The 23,680-nt window shown below is 41.4% G+C and overlaps 1 protein-coding gene and 1 long non-coding RNA gene across 3 annotated transcripts in view; one reads left to right on the top strand and one right to left on the bottom strand.

Annotated features, from left to right (window-relative positions):
- Nucleotides 1-451: 451 nt before the first annotated feature.
- On the bottom strand, nucleotides 452-1,144 carry LOC132116209 (uncharacterized). Its single transcript, XR_009425605.1, has 2 exons — nucleotides 922-1,144; nucleotides 452-833 (listed from the first exon to the last, which is right to left on the bottom strand). It is a non-coding gene; the product is annotated as an uncharacterized LOC132116209 (long non-coding RNA).
- Nucleotides 1,145-11,132: 9,988 nt separating this feature from the next.
- Nucleotides 11,133-23,680, top strand: part of LOC132116157 (interleukin-8-like) — a 50,049-nt gene continuing 37,501 nt past the window's right edge. The window contains exons 1-3 of one of the 2 annotated variants that reach the window (XM_059524789.1): nucleotides 11,133-11,348; nucleotides 11,440-11,569; nucleotides 19,836-19,904. In XM_059524789.1, the coding sequence (XP_059380772.1) occupies nucleotides 11,276-11,348; nucleotides 11,440-11,569; nucleotides 19,836-19,904 (272 nt within the window). In that variant the 5' untranslated portion in view covers nucleotides 11,133-11,275. Of the gene's footprint in view, nucleotides 11,349-11,439; nucleotides 11,570-19,187; nucleotides 19,501-19,835; nucleotides 19,905-23,680 lie in introns of those variants that run through there. The other variant, XM_059524798.1, reaches the window with a different exon arrangement.

Genomic DNA, 23,680 nt, shown 5'->3' with positions numbered 1-23,680 from the left:
AGATAAATATGGGTGTTATGCAATAACTGGAATCCTCCCCTCTTTATTTATTTTTTTAAAAATGTGTTTATTTTTCATATTTCTTTCATTTTAAATAAAAAAAATGTTCCTGAAATTGGCAAATTTATATACTTCATTTGGTTTTAAGTATTTTTATTTTCCTTTTAATTATATACAAGAACAATTATGATCTACACACTAATATTTTTAATATATGCATGGAAAAAAAAGTTTATCACCTTGCAAAAAAGAGCAACTACATTTGCATGATAGGATTGACGGTTCTCTATATAGACTAAGCTACACATACATAGGCTTAAGTCATTGGTTGCTTTGATAGATTATGTACGTAACATGGCATTGACTTTTGGGCCTTTTTCCATCAACACAAATATATATAAAAATGTGTCCAAGTCCTACAGATGCATAAAGATCAATAAAAAGACATCCCTTGTTTCACTGGGTATTGTTATATTTATTTCACAAAACAATAATATTCAACAATGTAGAGTAAATAAATTATTATAAATTAAATAACTCCCAGAAACATGGTATTGACTTTCAGCCCCTGTTCATCAACACATTTTAATAAGAATGTTTACATATCCTCGCGATAGTCAAAGGCAAACACACAGGCATCCCTTGCTTTCTCAGTCTCTCCTTTCAGGTAGTCTTTGATTATATTAGACTGTTTTTCTTCGTCCATCTGAAGAAATTCAGGCTCTGTCACCTCTCCATGGAACAGCTCACAGTGGCTCTGAACCCAGCACCATGCTACACCAATGTCCCTTATGTTCCTCTTCGAACTTCCTCTTCAGTTGCTCTTCGATCTTCTGTTGAAAGTACAAAATAAACTGTGTTTGTGGGGTAAATCTAAAATTACTATAATTATTTTCACAAAAAAAAAAAAAAAGTTTCTACCTTATCACTGTCATCTTGACCTATCACAGTTTCCGTACTAGCTGGCTGTTTGGTGATGGTGGACTCTGACAACCTAAAGACAGACTCAAAGGTTAGGTGAATGGACCATTTGTAGAGCATCTTTTTAGTATTTCCAACCACTCAAAGCATTCAACACATTTCTAAACATTCAACATTGTGGCCTCTCCAAAGTTTTGCTACTGCTTAACATTCTAGGAGGAAACATTTAGTGAGACAGGCATCTATTTCTGGGTACACACTTTGGAATCTGGATAGAAGCATTCACCAAAATATCCAGAAATTTCCAGACCATCAACAACGGAGCTTTCCACTGCATTATTATGGCCCAAGGAGCGGATATGAATCTTGTATTTGCGTCCTTCCATGTTCAACTTGTCAGTGAGCTTCCTGGTGCAGAAAGTTCCTGTACTCCCTGGGTCCTGAAAAGCATAGGTTTCAATAACCTTGTTTCCCTTTTAGCACTTTACCTTAACAGGTAAAACTGGAAGATTTCCATTGCAATGGTCAGCTCCTGTAAGACAACAAGCAGAGGATGTTGTATAGATGTCAGAAGTATTTGACTGCTCAGTAACTTTCTGCTCACCATCCTTCTGGACCTTTTGAATAACTCTTTCCTTCTCTCCTATGTGCAAAACAGTGGGGTGCGTTCGGTTGCACTTGTTGCAAATGATGCGCCTGTCGCAATTCTTACTCAAGTGTCCTGTGCACAAACAACTAAAACACAAACCTTTCTCCTTTAGATAGTCCAGTTTCTCCCTGTGTGTCTTTCTTCCAAGTTTAAAACATTGTTCCAAAACATGTTTACCAGCAGCACAATACAGACAGGAAGTCAGTCTTGGTAAAGGATGTCACTTTGTGTTGAACCTTTTCCTACTTGTTACTATCTGGTTTGCTGTATCCATCCTCAATGACCACCTGTGCTGCAAAGCTGTTTCTTTACAGCTGAGGTTTCACCTGTGACTTGCTTGCTTTTATAGCTTATTTGATAACAGGTGAAGTGTCCTGTATGTCACCAAAGACTGGATCTGAAGTGATTCTGACCTGGCGCTCAATGTACTCCACAATGTCTGAAAATCATGCTCTTCGACCAGTTTTCTCCAGTATCTCACATGCCTTTGCTCTCCACTTGTCTCTGAGTTTATACAGAAGCTTCTGCCTCAGAATCTTTATGTATGCTGGCATGTTAAGTTCCTCCAAGTACTGAAGATCATCCATAGTGTTGGAACACTCATGGAGGAAAAGTCCATAAGATGAGCTCCTGCTCCTCCAATGCATGTTTATCCTTTAAGGCAGCAGCTCGAGCCAAGAGCACGGCCTGTTCCGCCTTTGCCATGCATCTGACTGAAGAAGTGGAGGATCTGCTACTGGCGAATCCACTACTTAACCCTTTGGAGTCGATTAACACGTATAAGCTTTATGAGGCATTTTCTCCTGATAACCCCGAATAGAACTTAAATTACACTTTCAGTTTTGATCGTACAGATAAGAGCAATACATCAATCGAATCTGTAAAGAGTCTACTTTTTTTTTGTACACAGACATAATAACAACAGAACTTTGTGTATTTATAAAATAAAGATAACAAACAAGGTGTGCTGTCTGCAGCCTTTGTCTGCGGTGAACTTCATTTACAAACGCATCGTTTATATGAACTGTAACTCAGTGAATACTCAACGAAGAGACATGAGAGAGATATCTATAGAAAGCCTGATATGTCTACTTTTAAACAAAACTTCAGCCGAAAACAAATATTATGTGATAAAGTAATCCATATAAAAACAACGCGATGTCTGTTTTTCACTTCTGCCTCCATTATCTTCTAATGCGACCACACCCCCGCACTGAACGTGCTATTCAGATTCTAATGTTTCACTGAAAGGTGTGGCTTGAGTACACTCATACAACAGAAGACAATGCAGCGAGACTGTTCTTCAAGTTTTTTTATTTTACTGTTTGCTTCGCGATGAAAGGAATAAGACATAATTCACCCCAAACAGAAGTGATGTGAACTTCGGAATTTGAGATTTGGATTTCCTCAGAAAAAAAGAATGAAGCACTTTATTCAGCAGAGATCATAAACATGAGTAAGTCTCTTTTTATTTATTTTTATACTTGTACTAGTTTTCAGATAACGTGTAAACATTTTACTAGTTAGTCTTTTTCCAAAGACTTTTTCCAAATTATAATTCCTGACTAAATGTATAATCATGTGAAATATTATGAAGTTTCAATAACAATATAAAAATATTATACCATTCAAAAGCTTGATGTAAATAATATAAATGTAACAAATAAATGTAACTGTTACAAATGCAACAATGTTGTGCTTTCAATTTATCCCCCCTAAAAAAAAAAACCTTCAACATTAATAATAATTATAATAATAATAAAATAATAATAATAACAATAAATGTTTTTTGTAGAAAATCAAATTGTTAAAAGGATTTCTGAAGGATTGTGTGACTGGAGTAATGATGCAAAAAGTTTGGAAGTCAGCTTTGATTGTTCCTAGTAAACTGTTCAACTGCACTCCCAAGTGGATATTAAATTATGTTGTGGGATAATTAAATATATTCTAAATAAACTACAAACATAAAATTATATACAGTTATTTTTTCCTCAAATTCTTTCTTGTAACTCTTCCCTCTCAGTGACAAACATGACTGAAAGGCTCATTATGCAGCTCATTATGCGGGCCTTTGTCTTCTCAGGTGTAAATCACAATGATATTCATGATAGTTGATGCCTACTCGCATATGACTTTTACCAACAAAAAGTGTCTTAGAAAATTTAAATCAATATATTGTTTTCTGTGAGTAAACAAGATGATTTCCACATAATTTAGAAAGAAAAATTCTATAGGCTACAAGCTCCAGTTCTCAAAAGTCCAGAGAACCAATGTTCTGTATGTGTTTTATTGCCTTATTCAAGTGATTTAACATTTTTAGTTTTTCACTAACCACGCATAACATTTTTTTTTTTCTCAAAAACACAATCATGTACATAGATGCTGCTCACATATTATTATAGCCCAGTTTGTGCTGATTACAGTGAGATTAGACTTTAGTCATTTAGATATTTATAAGAAGCTGAAAAAAGCACAAATGTCAGGGCATGACAAAACTTCTCCCGGCCCCAAAAATACCCTTAGACTCCAGAGGGTTAAGCCATGGTGCCTTGACTGCACGTTTGAAATGATGTCTTGAGGTTTCCTCTGAGTTAAATGACCTACCCGGGCTAAGCCGAGATCAGCTAGGCCACAAAGCACATACAGCCCCCTAGTGGCACAAGACAAAAATACATAAAATAATACAAAATGAATATGACTCATACAACCTTGCCAAATTATCTGAAAAGCCTTTGGAGACTGCTTATGGTAGAGAAATGAAAATTAAATTCATGGGCTACAGCTCAGGTGGACATTCCTCCAGTCAGCATACCAGGTGCACACTCCCTCAAAACTTGCGAGATCGGTGGCATTGTGCTGTCTGATCAAACTGCACATTTTAGAGTGGCCTTTTATTGTGGCCAGCCTAAGGCACACCTGTGCAATAATCATGTCTTATCAGCATCTTGATATGCCACACCTGTGAGGTGGATGGATAATCTCGGCAAAGGAGAAGTGTTCACTATCACAGATTTTGACAGATTCTTAAAAAATATTTGAGAGAAATAGGCCTTTTATGTACATAGAAATGTCTTAGATCTTTGAGATCAGGGGCCCGTTCTTCGTACGTCGCTTATTACATCGGAGTTCAAATGACACATCCAAGATGATATCATCGTGCTAATCATGATCCGGCTAATTGGGTTCTTCGAACACACCTGTTGTGTATGATTAGTATCGCTGGATTGAGTTATCTGAGATAATTGCGCGTTCATGTGTTGGCTTAAAAGGGGATATGTATCGATACTCGAAACCATGATCAGCAGTGCAGCGATTGGCTGGTGGCAAGATGGCTATGTAATGACGTCATATAATTTAAAACGACACCTGACGAAAAACTTGACAAATTTCTGGACTTTTATAAGGAAACAGCCAAGCAAACAAAACTACATAAATGTTATAATAGATACATGAAACAGATAATAGATACATGTTTTTATAACATGTATCTACATGTTTTTATTTAGAATTTTTTTCATGATTCCCAATTATTTATATTCGCATTTTATAATAGTTGTGCAGTCTTTAAATTTTTATTTCAATGTAGAAATTATCTATTCATTTCATTTTATATTTGGACATATTTGTTACGTGATAGCATTAATGAAAGTTTCTTAAGGGTCAATGTCATGTTATCTGCATCTCCTGCACTATAATAGCAGGAGATGCTCAAAATAATGCACGACTCTATTATCTGTATAGCATGTGTGTAAGACTCTAATACAGTTATGAAGTAATAATTTTATGACAAATAAATATTTCAGTGAGTAAAACTGGCTGTCTATAGTAGGCTGTTATGGACTACACAGCATTTTTATATTATTTTTAAATAATTTTTTAAATGATTATCATTTTAAATTATTGTCCCTGGATCAGTACGATACTCTTGTAATAAGGTAGCGGTGGTAGCAGACATATTTTGAGTATCAGTTCTGGGGCCCGTTCTTCGTACGTCGCTTATTACATCCGAGATCAAATGACACATCCAAGATGATATCATCGTGCTAATCATGATCCGGCTAATTGGGTTCTTCGAACACACCTGTTGTGTATGATTAGTATCGCTGGATTGAGTTATCTGAGATAATTGCGCGTTCATGTGTTGGCTTAAAAGGGGATATGTATCGATACTCGAAACCATGATCATCAGTGCAGCGATTGGCTGGTGGCAAGACGGCTATGTAATGACGTCATATAATTTAAAACGACACCTGACGAAAAACTTGACAAATTTCTGGACTTTTATAAGAAAACAGCCAAGCAAACAAAACTACATAAATGTTATAATAGATACATGAAACAGATAATAGATGCATGTTTTTATTTTAATATAATTTTTTTCATGATTCCCAATTATTTAGATTCGCAATTTATAATAGTTGTGCAGTCTTTACATTTTTATTTCAATGTAGAAATTATCCATTCATTTCATTTTATATTTGGACATATTTGTTACGTGACAGCATTAATGAAAGTTTCTTAAGGGTCAATATCATGTTATATGCATCTCCTGCGCTCCATCAAGCCACTCTTATAATAGCAGTCATCACTCAAAATAATGCACGACTCTATTATCTGTATAGCATGTGTGTAAGACTCTAATACAATTATGAAGTAATAATTTTATGACAAATAAATATTTCAGTGAGTAAAACTGGCTGTCTATAGTAGGCTGTTATGGACTACACAGCATTTTTATATTATTTTTAAATAATTTTTTTAAATGATTATTATTTTAAATTGTTGTCTCTGGATCAGTACGATACACTTGTAATAAAGTAGCGGTGGTAGCAGACATATTTTGAGTATCAGTTCTGGTTGAAAAGAAGCGATCTAATTCTGTTTACATGAAATAAGCTGCTCCCGAGCAGGTTTAAGCTTACGGACCTGTTGCTATGACAGCAGCTCCGGGATGAGCTTCAAAGAACCAAACGATCCAAGATCACGCCAAATCGTCAACAATCAAATCCAGCTAACTGAGTTAGCGACGTACGAAGAACGGGCCCCAGGTTGAAAAGAAGCGATCTAATCCTGTTTACATGAAATAAGCCTGCTCCCGAGCAGGTTTAAGCTTACGGACCTGTTGCTATGACAGCAGCTCCGGGATGAGCTTCGAAGAACCAAACGATCCAAGATCACGCCAAATCGTCAACAATCAAATCCAGCTAACTGAGTTAGCAATGTACAAAGAACGGGCCCCAGGTCATGAAGATGGTGGCAAAAACAAAAGTGTTGCGTTTATAATTTTGTTAATTGTACTATTTACCCAAGTAAATTAAATAAGTAAATGACATAATGTACATTTTGGGAGAACTGTCCTTTTTATGATGAAGTCAAGTTTTATCAGAACTGTATTTCATTTTTTAACCATTGTTCACACAATGTGCTAAAAATTACAATGAAGTAGGGCTGTGGCTATTTACACTAAGTGCAAATGTAACCTATGTAAAAACAGCAGTATCTTATTTTCAATGAATCTAAATAGTAGTAAGATGCCATTTCATGCAATTATGGCAGATATCCTCCTCAGTATTTTAGTAAATTATGAAGCAGTATGCAGTAATAATGTATTGAGTGTAAATATCATTTTTATTAAAATTATATTTAATAAAAATGTGGCATCATAGTTCATAGTTTTGATTCTTCATAGTTTTGTTGCCATCTTTTTAAACCAATAAAGCCCTCTCTACACCTACCCTTACCCTAACCTATAAACACCCATGAGGACCTTTTTTCCACTTCAAATATTCTCTTCATTTTTATAAAAAATAAATGCCTTTCTGATATGATATGAGATGGGAAAAGGGAGAAGAACAATTACAGCAAAAGGGGATTCAAACTCAGATTTGATGCCAAGTCCAAGCACACATGAAGGGTGGAGTTATTTGTATAAATATCTTCTAATAACAAGGAAGGCTATTTGAAATTATTGTAGACACTCGATAATGTAGACTTTGATTTGTTTCTTACAGTGGTACACTGAGGAATGGAAAGATATGTCTCAATCCTACTGACGACTGGGTGCGTTCTCTAAGGTAAAAAAAGGAAGATCTTGTCTGTGAAGATTGATTATCTGTCTAAAGTGAATTCTAATGAGCTAATGAATACTTTTATTTCAATTTATTTATTTATTTGACAAGGATAGTTCTCATTAATTAACAGAAATAAAACTGTAAATGAGGCACAGTAGTAAGCCAGTTCTTAGAAGTAAACAAATGTTCTAGTGCACACAGAGTTGTAAAAGGACAATTAGTGTTATTTTTTACTTTGGCAAAGTTGCATTCTTTGGAAGCAAGAAAGTGAACTGACTTATGTCGAGTTCACACTGCATGATTTTAGCCTAATTATTCTCTCGCCGACAGGTTTTGATAAATCAGACAAATGCCCGAAATCTGAGGCAGCTCGGTGTTCATTCACACAAATGGCAATCACAAAGGTGAATTGTTAAAGACGTGATCTGAGGGAATCGTCGACACATCACAGACACCCGCAAAATATTTGACATACTAAATATCTGGAGCTGTTGGCAACTGTGCTGTGTGCAATGATTTCTGACTGAAAACTACATCTGCAATGACCTACAGCCAATAAGAGACCAAAATACAAGACAGGGGGAAGTTAGGAGAGGGGTTATAGACCAGAATATCAGTATTTTAATAGATATATGTCACAAACACTTGCTTGACCAGCTGCAACATCAGCATAACAATTACTGCAAAATTATTATTTACCTCCAACTCTCTTTGCAGAACACACAATCCCTGTTCCCTGCATCTCCCTCCTGCATAATGTTTTTCTTTTTATCCTTGAAGTCAGAAATCAGTGCTCAGACAATTTGTGGGCTGTTATTTTTTTTTATATATAATTCCAGCTCAAGAACTCTGGTCTGATGCAAGCGGGTTTCTGCATTATTTCCTTATCACTTCTTGCGTGTATTTTGTTGTGAAACATACTTTGCAGACCAGAGTTGTCAGCGATTCTTTCTATTGTATACAATTGTGCAGTGTGAACTCAGCATAAAATTGTTTCTGCAAATAGGGACAATACAATACCCTCAAGACCAGGGATCCTCAAGTATTGACCTCGAGATCCACTTTCCTGCAGAGTTTAGCTCTAACCTTAAATCAAACATGCCTGAGCATGCTAATCAATTCCAATCAATGTATTTGGGATCATTAGAAAATCACAGGCAGGTGACTTTGATCAGGGTTGGAACTAAACTCTGCAGCGCATTGGACCTCCAGGGCAAGATTTGAGGAAGGGGGCTCTAGACATTGCTCTTCTATTCTGGGTGTTACTTTCTTGATTTAGAGATTTGCATATTTTCATTACATTTGTTTAACTCAAAAGTCTATGTTTATTTAAAATTAAGCAGCTATATGAAAGCTGTTATGTTTCTGGTTTAAACCTATAAGGGCTGAGTATATTGATTTTCAGTTGACTTCCTAGTTTTTTTGGCTTGTGTGGCGAGTGGGGCGGGGCCGAGGGACGTGGGAACAAGGAGGGAGGCCGGCAATGATTAAACTTCCTAATCATCGGGAAGAAGGAGGAGGGAACCGGTGGACAATCAAATTGACATTTTAATAATTCAAAATAAACACAAAACAGCGCACCAGTCATCCATGAGGGGATTTTTCAAATAAAAATCAAAACACAACTAAAAGCCCAGGCCTGGTCCTCTCTCGTCCTTCACTGTCGTCGCTCCAGTTTTATATCCTTCCATCTCCTACGTGGGACTCGAGACCAGCAGTGGGTCGCAGGTGTCACTGATTTCCCAATCATTGCCGGCCTCCCTCCTTGTTCCCACGACCCTCGGCCCCGCCCCACTCGCAACAGCTTTTAACCAGCAAGTCTGAGAATATTTGCCTAAAATGAGAGATAAACATTGCATTCATATGCATCATGGCTGGTGTAATGAAAAGAGCATGACAATGAAGTGGGCATTCAAAGAGCATGGCTTTATTCCCATAGAGCATAGTCAGAACAGGTATGGTCAAACACACAAAAACAGTAATATCCAAGGCAAAGACCAAAGCTTAATCCACAAGACAGGCAAAGGTCAGGGCAGACAGCAATCAATCAAAAACAGAGAGATCAGCCTTCCAGGCCACGACAGGCTGAGAGTTCAGAAATGGGCTTCTTAGCCATAGCAGGAAAGACTGAGCATTCTTGTATGGATGCTGGATCAGACTCATAGATGGGAGAGGGATCTTGAGTGGATTCCTGAACTAGAGTGGGTTCTGGATCAAACTCAGAGACTTAAATGGACGCATTGAAGTGGACACTGAAGCAGACAAATTGGTTGGAGTGGGCTCCGGAGCGGATTCATGGGATAGAGCCATTTTTGTGCTGTAGTCAGGAGCTGAATTAATCATTAGACTATGGTCAGGGGTAGAAGCCTTCAATAGACTCGGGCTGGAGCGAGCACTAAGCTTTGTTTAGAGGCTGACGCAGACAGAAGACCGAAGTCAGGGGTGGAAACAAACATTGAATTTGGGAACAGAAGCCCTCTCTGGGCTAAACTCTGGAACTAGAACATTCTCATAGAAGAAACTTGCAGATGATCAGGATTAATTTTTTGACTCTCTGGAGTGGAATCTGGGACTAGAGTGGGTGCCACTGCCTCGAGAGGTTCTGCCGTGGAAGCTGCTATCTCTAGGGTAACTGTGGTGGTGTGTGTTGCCTCCTCTGGGGAAACTGCATCGCTTGAGAGTGCTGAATTCACCAAAATGCAGGCAGCTCATACTGACCCCAACGGTTGGTCCTCCACTCTGGATGCCAGCCTTGAATGCCTTGGGACTGTCTTGGTGGTTCAAGGCATGACCAATATAACTGGTCACAATTCTGGAACAGCTGCTATGACAGGACAGGATTCCGAAAAGGTGGCCATGATGGGACGAGAATCTGGAATGGTGGTCATGACAGGACAAGACTGTGGAACGGTGGACATGATGGGATGATACTCTGTGGTAGCAGCCATTTTAGGAAGAGACTCTGAGCTGGTGGCCATCTAGGGAAAAAAACTCTATGATGGCAGCCATCTTGTAAAAAGTTTCTGGGTTGGTAGTCATTTGGGAAGGAATCCTACTTCTCCCACAGTGAAGAGAGAACCAAGTAGCAAAAGAGCATAGTCCTTAAAGTCTCTCAAAGAACATTTGAACTCCTCTCCAGGAAACCATGACTTCACAGACTCAACGAGTACAAAACTAAAAGTGTTTCATCAAGTAGCACTTAGTAAGACAACTCACAGAATTATTGCATACACTCCTCAACAGATAAGACTCCTTGCCGAAAAGATGTAGTGGCTGGTCAACTGGGTCCATGGTTGGCTTGGATAGCTCAAAAAGCTGCTGGATCCAGGTATGCCAGGCAATTTTGTAATGAAGAGTGCAAGACAACAAAGCGAGGATCCAAAAGCAAGGCTGTGTGTGTGTGTGTGTGTGTGTGTGTGTGTGTGTGTGTGTGTGTGTGTGTGTGTGTAAAAGGCTGGAGTCTGATAACAAGTTCCTAGGCAGACGGTTATGGGAAATGGAGTCTGGGATAAGTGGCGAAGGTATGGGTTGGAGTGCCCTCTACTGGAGTTCATGGGCACTCCAGCTAACGATAGTGACAGCTGGATTAAAACTCAGTGAATTTCAAATCTAAAATGATTTTGACTAAATATCGATGGGATTTTTAAACAGGTTTGACAAAAGAAAGACTACAGTCCATTCAGGTGCACTTCTGTCCACAACAGAGGGTAAGCAAACAAAGAATCATTCATCTAATTTTCTGACATTTTTTATTCATCTTTTATGTTAATCTAACAGCAACTCTCTCTGTCACGGCAGGTACACCCATTCGTTTAAATCTACACTGTGTGTGCCTTCAAACCCATTCAAAGCCACCAATTCCTGCTGAAAAAATACTCTCATTGAGCTTGATTCCTGCGGGACCACACTGCAAAAATGAGCAGATTATGTGAGTGTGAAATTTAGCAAAGCTACAGTTCAAAATCAGACACGTAGCCTACCACTACTGTGCTTTACCACTCAAAATGTTCTCCTGTTTTTTACTGCTTCGTCAAAAGAGTCACCACCCTTTGACAAGATTCCACAATGCTCTTCTCTTAGTAATCATCATCCCAGGTTAATTGTAGTTAAGTAAAATGAAAAATTAAAATGTGAATTAATTAACCTTAAACTTCAACAAACTTTTTTAACTTTCAGCTAGTTGTCAAGGCAACATTTGCCATTTTCAATTTCTTTATAAAAATACAAATGTATAATAAAAAATAAATTAAAATAAGCACATATACAGGTGGCCAAACATTTGGAATAATTGCAATTTATTATTTTTAAATAAAGTCACTAATGCTCACCAAGGCAGAATTTTTATTTGAATTATAAATGCCTTTACTATCACTGTTGATCTATTTATTGCATCCTTGCTTAATAAAATTATACATTTAATTGTTGTTTTTTTCTCTGTGAAACCAATACATGACTGATATGGTGCTTCACTGGACATTGTGCTGCTTGCTCGATAATGTCACAGTGTCTGGGTTGTGTTCCCTGGGTGTCCACTAGGTCTCCTCCTTTCTCACGGTGTCTGTCACCTTACCCCTTCCTGTTCCCTTATTTGGTCACCTTCCTCCTGTTGAGTAATTGATTGTTCCCCACCTGTCTCCTGTTTCCCATTATCCTTCTGTGTATTTATACCTGGTCTGTCTGAGTCTTTGTCACGGAGTCCTTGTCGTTTGCGTGATACTTCCCTGAGTCTGCTCTGTCTGTATTTTCTTGTTATGTTATTGGATATTCTGGTTTTGACCCTGCCTGGACTGTTTACCCCTTTTGGATTGCCCCTCAATAAACCTCGTACCTGCATTTGGATCTCTCCCTTGTTTCTTGTATCACCGGACGTGACAGAAGGACTCCGTCAAAACCTTGAGATCCAGCGGTATGTCGACTAACGCTTCTTCCCCAGCCACCGAGCGGGAGAGAGATAGTCGGTTTGAGGGAACCCGCCTGGTAGTGTTACGCGGGACCAGGGGAGGTCGCCGAGGAGGAGGTGGGCTAGAGGAGATTCAGCACAAGATGGCCGCCAACCCAGCGCCGCTGCGGTGCATGACCACCAACCCTGCACCACGAGGCAAGATGGAAGCCAGCCTCACCCCACAGTGCAAGATGGCTGCCAGCTCAGCACCAACGCCCAGGATGGCCGCTGTCACCCTTCTAGATTACTTCGAGATGCTATCCAGGATCTTAGAGGTTCCCAAGACGGTTCACGTCATGGCTGCTGAGCTAGAGCCACAGCACAAGATGGCCGCCAGCCCAGCGCCACAGCACAAGATGGCCGCCAGCTCAGAGCCACAGCACAAGATGGCCGCCAGCCCAGCGCCACAGCACAAGATGGCCGCCAGCCCAGCACCATTGCACAGGATGGCCGAATCTACACCTGGGTTGCCAGACAAGATGGCTGAGTCAACGCCTGAGTCTTCCATCAAGGTGCCACCGACTCGCCATCATAGAGGGCGGAGGAGAAGGAGACAGGCGTCTACCGTTCCTCAAAGCCCGGAGGACGTTCCCGATTGGGAGGACGTTCCCGTCCCGGAGGACATTCCCGAGCGGGCCGCTGCCGTCCAGGAGGACGTTCCCGAGCAGGCCGCTGCCGTCCAGGAGGACGTTCCAGAGCAGACCACCGCCGTTACCGAGGCGGTGACCGAGGCTGTTCTGGAGGCCGAGACAGTGCCCGATGCTGTTCCGGAGGCCAAGGCGGTGACCGATGCCGAGGCGGTGCTCGATGCCGTTCCCGAGGCCGTTCCTGAGGCCGTTCCTGAGGCGGTGCCCGATGCCGTTCCGGAGGCCGAGGTGGAGGTGTAGATGTTCCGGAGGCCGAGGAGGTGCCCGATGCCGAGGCAGTGTCCGTTGCCGTTCTGGAGGCCGAGGCAGTGCCCGAGGCCGTTCCCGATGCGATGCCCGAGACCGCTCCCGAGGCCGTTCCAGAGGCGGTGCCCGAAGCTGAGGCGTCTCACGTCTCCACAGGCAGTCCAAATTCAAGTCAGGTGCCCATTGACTTTCCAGAGTTGAGTCAGTTCCCGGTTGACCCTCCAGAGTCGAGTCAGGTGTTCATGGACCCTCCTGAGTCAGGGTTAGTCACCGTCGACCATCCAAAGTCAGGGCTAGTTCCTGTTGACCTTCCAGAGTCAAGTCAGGTTCCAGTGAACTCTCCAGAGTCGAGTCAGGTTCCAGTTGACCCTCGAGAGTCAAGTCAGGTTCCAGTTGACCCTCCAGAATCGAGTCAGGTTCCAGTTGACCCTCCAGAGTCGAGTCAGGTTCCAGTTGACCCTCCAGAGTCGAGTCAGGTTCCAGTTGACCCTCCAGAGTCGAGTCAGGTTCCAGTTGACCCTCCAGTGTCGAGTCTGGTCCCAGTGGACTCTCTAGAGTCGAGTCAGGTTCCAGTGGACCCTCCAGAGTCGAGTCAGGTGATTGTTGAATTTTCAGAGTTGAGTGAGGTTCCGGTTGACCTTCCAGAGGCTAGTCAGGTGCTTGTGGACCCTCCAGATTCAGGGCTAGTCACCGATAACCCTCCAGAGTCAGGGCCAGTCACCGATGACCCTCCAGCATCAGGGCTAGTCACCGATGACCCTCCAGAGTCGGGGCTAGTCACCGATGACCCTCCAGAGTCAGGGCTAGTCACCGATGACCCTCCAGAGTCAGGGCTAGTCACCGCTGACCTTCCAGAGTCAGGGCCAGTCACCGCTGACCGTCCAGAGTCAGGGCCTGTCACTGATGACCTTCCAGAGTCAGGGCCAGTCACCGATGACCTTCCAGAGTCAGGGCCAGTCACCGATGACCTTCCAGAGTCAGGGCCAGTCACTGATGACCTTCCAGAGCCAGGGCTAGGTACCATGGACTTTCCAGAGACAAGGCTAGTCATCGTGGACCTTTCTGAGTCAGGTCAAGTCACTGGGTAGCCTTTTGCTCCGCCCTGTTGGACTCCGGCATCGACCAGAGGGGCGTGGTGGTCATCTGCTCCGCCATGGGGGACTCCGATGTCGACCACGAGGACGTGGTGGTCATCTGCTCCGCCCTGGGGGACTCTGGCGTCGACCATGAGGATGTGGAGGAAGTGGTGGTCCTCTGCTTCGCCCTGGAGGGCTTCCGCTCTGACCACGCGGACATGGTGGTCTTCTGCTCCGCCCTGGGGGGCGCTTGCCCTGACTACCCGGTTGTGGTGGTCTTCCGCTCCGCCCTGGAGGACTCTGGCGTTGACCACAAGGGTGTGGTGCCCTTCTGCTCCGCCCTGGGGGGCTTAATTTTTTTTTTTCTTTTGTTTTTGTGTTAATTTCTGTCCCTGTTCCTTTCTGTTAGTGTGGCCCTCCGTCCCTCCCCCTGAGCCTTCGCCTGTCCACCTCCCTCCTGGTTTCTGTTTTGTCTATCGTGGAGCGTCTTGAAGCCGCTCCGTAGAGGGGGGGTTCTGTCACAGTGTCTGGGTTGTGTTCCCTCGGTGTCCACTAGGTGTCCTCCTTTCTCACGGTGTCTGTCACCTTACCCCTTCCTGTTTTCTTGTTTGGTCACCTTCCTCCTGTTGAGTAATTGATTGTTCCCCACCTGTCTCCTGTTTCCCATTATCCTTCGGTGTATTTATACCCAGTCCTTGTCCGGAGTCCTTGTCGTTTGCGTGATACTTCCCTGAGTCTGCTCTGTCTGTATGTTCTTGTTATGTTATTGGATATTCTGGTTTTGACCCTGCCTGGACTGTTTACCCCTTTTGGATTGCCCCTCAATAAACCTCGTACCTGTATTTGGATCTCTCCCTTGTTTCTTGTATCACCGGACGTGACAGATACATTGCTTCAAAGCTTCAGGGCCTCTACTGATACCCATACTTGCAGTCTTTGCACTTAACCACATGTCTAATAACAGGATGTATATTCTGTATTTGTCCCAAGTGTTGACCGCAAGTCAGTGTGGTAACTTTTTTTTTTTTTGGTTAACCAATGGGACACACCTCTTCAGAGTTTTATTTACTCATTTAGCAAATTTAATACTTCACACTATACAATTAATGTATACATTTCTGTTCAGTTGGCCCGTATGAAGGATACTTTATTTAATAAATAAAATTAAAAGCAGATGCAAACATTTAACAAAATACACATGTGCGTCTTTGTACAAATAAAATGTGCAATGGTTTGCATTTTACAGAAGTTATATAATAATTACATTTACTGCAAAGGTTTCTTCAACAAGTAGCCTAGAGACTGTTAACTCAATGTGGACTACCAGTCTTCACTCACTTGAGCCACCAGTTTTGCTTTTTTTATTGGTCTTTATATCATAACTTGGGTTTTACAAGTATATTTTTTGTCTCTCTAGTCTTTTTTTCTTTTCTTAAAATTATGGGTGACAGGGCAATGAAGATGGCTGACCTGGAACTATAAGGTTTATATAATCCAATTAAGCAGAATAAGGTTCTGAGTCATCTTCAAAAAATAGAAATAAAAGATAGGAAAACTTAGTCATTTTTGTGTTTCTTCGAGAAACTCATCTCTGTTATTCTGACCATGTTAGATTAAAAAACAAATGGATGGGGCAACTTCATAACATTTTCAGTTGAAGTCTAGATTTTGTGGCATTCTGAAATCAGAATCAGAAATCAGAAAGTGCTTTATTGCCAAGTATGCTTGCGCATACAAGGGATTTGTTTTAGTCACATAAGCTTCCAGTGCACAGAGACAAATAAATAAATTGTATAAACAGTTGTGCTATAGATTATCATGGAATAGAATTGAGTAAGATGCAGGGATGTACTGGGATGGAGGGGTAACAAGTAAATATAAGGATATTGCAGATTTTCATTGTGTAAGTGGGGAAAATGTAACTGTTCATGAGGTAGATTGCCTGGGGGAAGAATCTGTTCTTGTGCCTGACTGTCCTGGTATTTGCGGCTCTGAAGCGCCGGCCAGATGGCAAAAGTTCAAAGATGGGGTAACTTGGATGAGAGCGACACAAAGGGATTTTTCTGAGCCTTTTTCTTCACTCTGGATGTATACAGTTCTTTGAAGGGTGAGCAGGGGAGCACCAGTAATCCTTTCAGCAGTACGAACTGTTCTCTGTAGTCTTCTGATGTCCAATTTTGTAGCCAAACCAGACAGTTATTGAAGTACGCAGAACAGACTCGATGGCTAAATAGAACTGTTTCCGCAGCTCCTGTGGCAGGTTAAACTTCCTCAGCTGGCGAAGGAAGTACAACCTTTGTTGGGCCTTTTTAATAATGGAGTCAATATGATTGTCACACTTCAGGTCCTGAGAGACGGTGGTTCCCAGGAATCTGAATGACTCCACTGCAGCCACAGTGCTGTCTATGATGGTGAGTGGGGAAAGTGCAGGGGGTTTTCTACTGAAGTCCACTGTTTTGAGAGTGTTCAGCTCCAGGTTGTTAAGACTGCACCAGACACCCAGCTGTTCAACCTCTTGGATGGGAGGAGGATTGCATGAGGTGTTAATGGTTGTGTAGGGAGATGGTCAGAATGGGTGTGGGGAGTTTTAAATCTACAATAAAACTCATTCAGGTCGTTAACAATTTGTTGATTTGCCTCAGTGCAAGGGGATGGTGTCTTGTAGTTTGTGATAGCTCTCAGCCCTTTCCACACTGAAGTTGAGTCGTTGGAATTTAACTGGTCTTCCAACTTTTAAGCGTTGGTCCTTTTAGCCACTCCTGGTTGTACAAGTCTCTTTCCCCATTTCTGTAGGCATCCTTTTTGACCTTACGAAGATGTCTGAGTTTTACAATAAACCATGGCTTATCATTGTTGAATTTAAAATAAGTCCTGGTAGGAATGCATATATCCTCACAAAAACTAATATGGGATGTACAGTCTCTTTGAGTTCATCCAGACCTATGGTAGCAGCTTCAAAAACCCTCCAATCAGTGAGGTCAAAACAAGCTTGTAAATCCTGCTCTGTTTCGCTGGTCCATCTTTTCACAGTCTTTACTATTCAATTCATTCAATGTAATTCAATTATATTTGTGTAGCGCTTTTTACAATACAAATCATTGCAAAGCAACTTTACAGAAAATTAAGTTTCTACAATATGTAGAAGTTGTCGGGACTCGGGGCTAATCACCTGCCTTTTGGAGTTGTGTTTGTGTGTGTGTGTGTGTGTGTGTGTGTGTGTGTGTGTGTTTGTGTGTGTGTGTGTGTGTTTGGATGGTTTGACAGCTCACCGCATCTGCCTGTTTGATTTGAGTTTTTCCCCACCCTCCTTGTTTCTCCATTGTTAACCTTAATTGTTCGCCACCTGATCTTCATGTTCTTCTAATTTCTTCTCTTTATAATTCCCTGTGTTACTCTGTCCGTTGTCAGAATGTTTTTACTCGTACCAAGAGCTCGAGCTGGTCTGTGTACTCACCTTGTCATGTCATGTCATGTCTTGTCTTCAGGCTCCAGTGTCTTTTGCTGTTATGCTCTGCCTTTTGTTCTCACGAATGCAGTACTCCTAGAAGATTCCAGCTCCCATTCCTCCGGTCTCGGTTGTTGAACGAGCTAAACTGTGGAACGATACTCAACTGCCTTGTCTCATCTGCTTTCAATAAAGCTCAGTGTAACCCGCAACTGAATCCAGCCCGTTTTTCCTGACAGAACAGTCTGACCAATTATGGATTCAGTGGGATCTGATCCACTTCGCTTGGCTCTCGAACAGCAGGGAGTTTTGTTGGGTCAGCTTGCCATCCAGCTCAACACCATCGCGCAGGATGTGGACGCTCTTAGTGCCCGAGTCTCCGAAATCCTCACATGGGTGGATAGCCTTCAGCGAGAGGTGACGAGCCGGGGGCCATTCTTCACCCCGGTATGTCCCACTATTCCGAACCCCATGCCAACAATCCGCCGGTTTACGATGGCGATCCTAATGCCTGTCAAGCCCATAGAAAATGTTCCTGTCAGTCATGTGTCAAGTCCCCCGTGGTCACTCCTGTTTAGTTTACAGACATTGTCAAGTCCCCAAAGATCACTCCTGTCACGTCCACAGATGTTATCAAGTGTCCAGAGATCACCCCTTTCATGTCCACAGATGTTGTCAATTGTCCAGAGATCCCACCTTCAGAGGTTGTCCCTACCTACTTTGTCTGTTTGGCCATAGAGATTGTTCTTGTCTTGTCAAGTCCTTAAGTGTCATTCCTACCGGTCAAATCTGGGCCATGCAAAGTGTTCCTGCCTGTCCTGTCAGACCCACAGAGGTCATTCCTGCCAGTTGGGTCATGGCCTGTCAAGTTATAGTCATGTAAAATGTTCCTGTCGGTCCGTTTATGTCCTCTGAGGTCATCTTTGCCAGTTGGGTCATGGCCATGGATGTGTGTTCCTGTTTGTCTTGTCAAGCCCACGGAAGTTGTTCCTGCTAGAAATTGCGACCACTGAGATCATACCAGACCAGCTATCTGCTGCTTCTGACGAGTCCCTCGGAGGATGCTCATACTAGTTGTAAGCCATCTGAAGAGGCTATCCTGTCTGCTTAGTCCTGTCCTTGAAGATTATTTCTGTTTGTCTTGTCAAACCCATCGAGGTAGGCCCCTTCCTGAAGCGTCGGGTGATGCTCCTGGGAGGCGGGGTACTGTCGGGGCTAATCACCTGCCTTTTGGGGTTGTGAATGTGTTTGTGTGTGTGTGTGTGTTTGGATGGTTTGACAGCTCACCGCGTCTGCCTGTTTGATTTGAGTTTTTCCCCGCCCTCCTTGTTTCTCCGTTGTTAACCTGAATTGTTCGCCACCTGATCTCCATGTTCTTCTAATTTCTTCCCTTTATAATTCCCTGTGTTTCTCTGTCCGTTGTCAGACTGTTGTTACTCGTACCAAGAGCTCGAGCTGGTCTGTGTACTCACCACAGTGTGACAGAAACATAGGAGTTAGGAGGTAGTCCAGCCTTGCATATTAAACTTTGATTGTATGTTACACAGTAAGAATAAAAACTGCAAGTATATATTATCTCATACACAAATGAAAATAAAAACACATGCCCGTCCATAATGTGGGCTCGTCCATAATGTGTATTTAAATGTCGGTTTAAATAGTAACATCAAAATATTTAAAAAGGATGCAGAAGTATTACAAAATGTCATTTTTGACATGCCGTAGAATCCATGTGTTCTGGGGATAGACAATTTACACAAGTAAATTAAATAAGTTAAATGACAGAATGTTAATTTTGGGTGAACACTTTGACTTTGACTTTGATTTGTTTCTTACAGTGCTACAATGAAGGAAGGATGGCTGTGTCTCAATCCAACTGACGACTGGGTGATTTCTCTCGAGAAAGAGTAAGTTCTTGTATGTGACGATTGATTATCTGTCTTAAGTGAATTTTAATGATGCTAATGAATACTTTTATTTATATTTATTTATTTATTTGACAAGGACAGCTCTCATTACTTAACATAAATAAAAATTTAAATGAGACGGAGTAGTGACCCAGTTCTTAGAAGGACAAAGTTGCATTCCTTTGAAGCCATAACCGAGACAGTGGATTGACTAAAAGAACTTCTGCAAATAGGGACAATACAATACCCTGTAGACATTCCCCTTGTATTCTGAGTGTTACTTTCTTGATTTTGAGATTTGCATATTTTATTACATCTGTCCAAGTCAAAAGTTTATGTTTATTTAAAATTAAGCAGCTATAAGAAAGCTGTTAGGTTTCAGGTTTAAACCCTTAAGGGTTGTTAATATTGACTTCAGTTGACGTTTTAGTTGTTTTCTTGGCTTGTAACCAGTAAGTCTGAGAATATGTGCATAAAATGAGAGATACATTTTGCATTCATATGCATCATGGCTTGTTTAATGAAAGGGAGCATGACAAAGAATTGGGCATTAAAGAGCCAGGCTTTATTCCCATAGAACATAGTCAGGACAGACAGGATCAAACACCAAAATACAATAACAGACAAAGAAGTAATCCCGAAGAGAGGCAAAGGGCAGGACGGGCAGCAATCAATCAAAAACAGAGAGTTCAGGAAAGATCTCCCTGGTCATTGCAGGGCAAACAGAAATTACGATACCGACCCTTTTGGCCATGACAGGACTCTAAGAGAGATCAGAAACAAACCCCTTGGTCATTACAGGATAAACCAAGCGTTCAGGACCTGCGTTCTAGGCCAGGACAGTCACAGAATTCAGAATCAACCTCCTTTTTTGTAGCAGGACAGACGGAGAGTTCAAAATGTTTTGTGAGCCCATGTCTTGAGATGAGCCGAAGTGGACATCACCGCCACCTCTGAAGGCTCTGCAGCAGATGCCACCACCTCTGGTGGTTATGCAGTGAAAGTGGCCACTTTGGGAGAAACTGAAGTGGACTAATGGACTTGAGTGGATGCTGGATCAGACTCATACACTGGAGAGAGCTCTGGAGCAGATTGCTGAACTAAGGCGGTTTCTGGATCAAACTCATAGACTGAAGTGGACACGTCTGGTCTTGTTGGGATATATAGTTGAGTATCATTGGCATAAAAGTGGAAACTAATCCCATATTTATTATATATATTACCAAGGGGCAACATGTATACAGAAAATAGCAGAGGACCTAGGACAGATCCTTGTGGCACTCCATATTTTACTGGTGATAAATGAGATGACTCCCCATTTAAATAAACAAAGTTGTAGCGATCAGAGAGGTAAGACCTAAACAATCTTAGAGCCTGTCCTTAAATAGCTGTATAGTTTTGTAATTGATCTATTAGAATGTCATGATCTATGGTGTCAAATGCAGTGGTAAGATCAAGTAATACTAACAATGAGATGCAGCCTTGATCTGAAGCAAGAAGCAAGTCATACTGACTAGTGATGCACGATAAATATCGGCCGATGATTAATGCGATCTCGTCAGTAAAGACAGTTATCTAATCAGTTGTAAATTCCATCAGGTGCATGATTTCACATAGAGCAGTTGTTACTACACAGAGCTGTTGTTAACTGACAAGCTGCGCAAATGCATGTTCATTATCAGCTTGGATTTGCAGTATTTTTACCAAGTACAGTTTCTGTGCTATGGTAGGACCTGAAACCTGACTGAAATTCTTGATAGAGATTGTTTTTGCAGGAAGGAGCACAATTGAGCAGACACAACTTTTTTCTAACATTTTTAACACGAATGGAAGATTTGAAGTAGGTCTGTAATTTGCCAGTTCACTAGGATCTATTTGTGGTTTCTTAAAAAGAGAATTAATAACTAGGGTTGGATATCAATTGTCTCTTTGTTTTGTTTTTTAATAGTGCCATATTAATACTTTTAAAATAGTACCCATGCCTAAACAGTGCCTGAACAGATACTTAAAAAATTAAATTAATAAATAAAAAAAAACACAATAACCGATGGATAACATTAAAGAACATTACAAATATTTAAAATAAATCCATAGAATTCACACACTCCTTGGATGCTCTCATTTCCCAAGGTATGCTTCCCTTACTCTAAGGCTAATTTATGTATTTCATGATCTGAGTCATTATTTAATACAGAGGCACACATAATGTTTCTACTGTATCTCTGTCAATCACTAAATATTTAGTTCAAATGAGTCCTGTCTGTCACTGTCTTTAATCAGTTCTTTGAATGACTGTATGGTCATTCTTTATAAAGTAACAACAAAATACAACAACAAAGTATTGCTGGAGGAAACCGCTGTAGTGTGATGAGCGCTGAACGGAGTGAAAACTTTACAGTAGATGGGAAACCGATTGCTCTTTTGTGACCTTTTGTAAACTGTATTTATGAAAAAGAACTGCACAGATACAGATATTTTAACAATCTATCGATAAACACAAACTGTGTCCTCTGTTTCTCTTTGAGTCGGTGCTGCTCCACCGCAGTCTTGATTTCCGTGATTTCACAAAGTACAACATGTTCCTGGATCAACATCCTTGTTGATCCTGGAACAACATTAAAATTACCCAATCAGAATTGAGATATAACTTTTCAGGAATTATCTTTTTTATGTGCTTCTACACCCTTGTTAATCGGATATCATCTCCCACTGGTTTTATGAATAAATTATGGGTAGGGTTAGGTTTAGAGGTGGGGGTAGGAATTGGGTTAAGAGGCACCGAAATCTGTGTTCTGATTCGGTTTGGTTCATACCGGTTACATAGGTACAAGTCACCAGGTTTAGGTACCCAACCCTATTAATAACTGCCAGCTTGAATGGTTTTGGGATGTGACCTAATAATAACAACAAGTTAATAATATTGAGAAGCGGTTCTTCTGCTACATGTAACAATTCTTTCAGTAATTTAGTGGGTACAGGATCTAATAATATGATGTTGGTTAAATGCAGTGATAAGTTTATTTAGCTCTTCCTGTCCTATATAATTGTATAGCAGTAAAATTTATCTTTGGATGCGGTGAATGAAGCTGAAGTATTAGACACTGTAGAATCTATTGTATTTCTAATGTTATCTATTTTATCAGGGGAGAAATTCATAAAGTCATTACTATTAAACTGTGAGGGAATATTTAGATCAGATGGCATCTGGTCAGTTGTTAATCTAGCCACTGTGCTATATAAAACCATGCATTGTTTTGGTTATTTTCAATGAGTTTGTGGATATGCTCGGTTCTGGCAGTTTTTAAAGCCTGTCTATAGCTGGACATACTGATTTTCCACACAGTTCTAAAAACTTCAAAGATTTTTTTTCTCATTTGTGCTCAAAATGTCTCGGTTACGTCTGTAACCTCGGTTCCCCGGAGAAGGGAACAAGACGATGCGTCGATAATGCTTCGGGAACGCATTCTGCGTGAGTGCGTCTGAAGCATCCCTGTCAACTAGTCCAATGGCGAGAGTGAGCGTCAGGAGTGACGTCACGACCAGGAATTGATAAAAACCCCAACCGGAGCAACCGATGTTAGCTTCGACAGTGCCGAAGCAAGTCGATCACAGGAACGAAGTATGGCAGGGAGACGCATCGTCTCGTTCCCTTCTCGGGGAACCGAGGTTACAGACGTAACCGAGACGTTCCCCATCGAGGGAGAGACAATGCGTCGATAACGCTTTGGGAACGAGAATACCCAGACCGCCATATAACAAGTGCCTGAGTGTCAGCC

Source organism: Carassius carassius, chromosome 3 (assembly GCF_963082965.1).
Source record: "Carassius carassius chromosome 3, fCarCar2.1, whole genome shotgun sequence".
NCBI lineage: Eukaryota > Metazoa > Chordata > Actinopteri > Cypriniformes > Cyprinidae > Carassius > Carassius carassius.
Note: the sequence above shows the minus strand (reverse complement) of the source record. Positions and strands in the feature narration are given on the sequence as shown.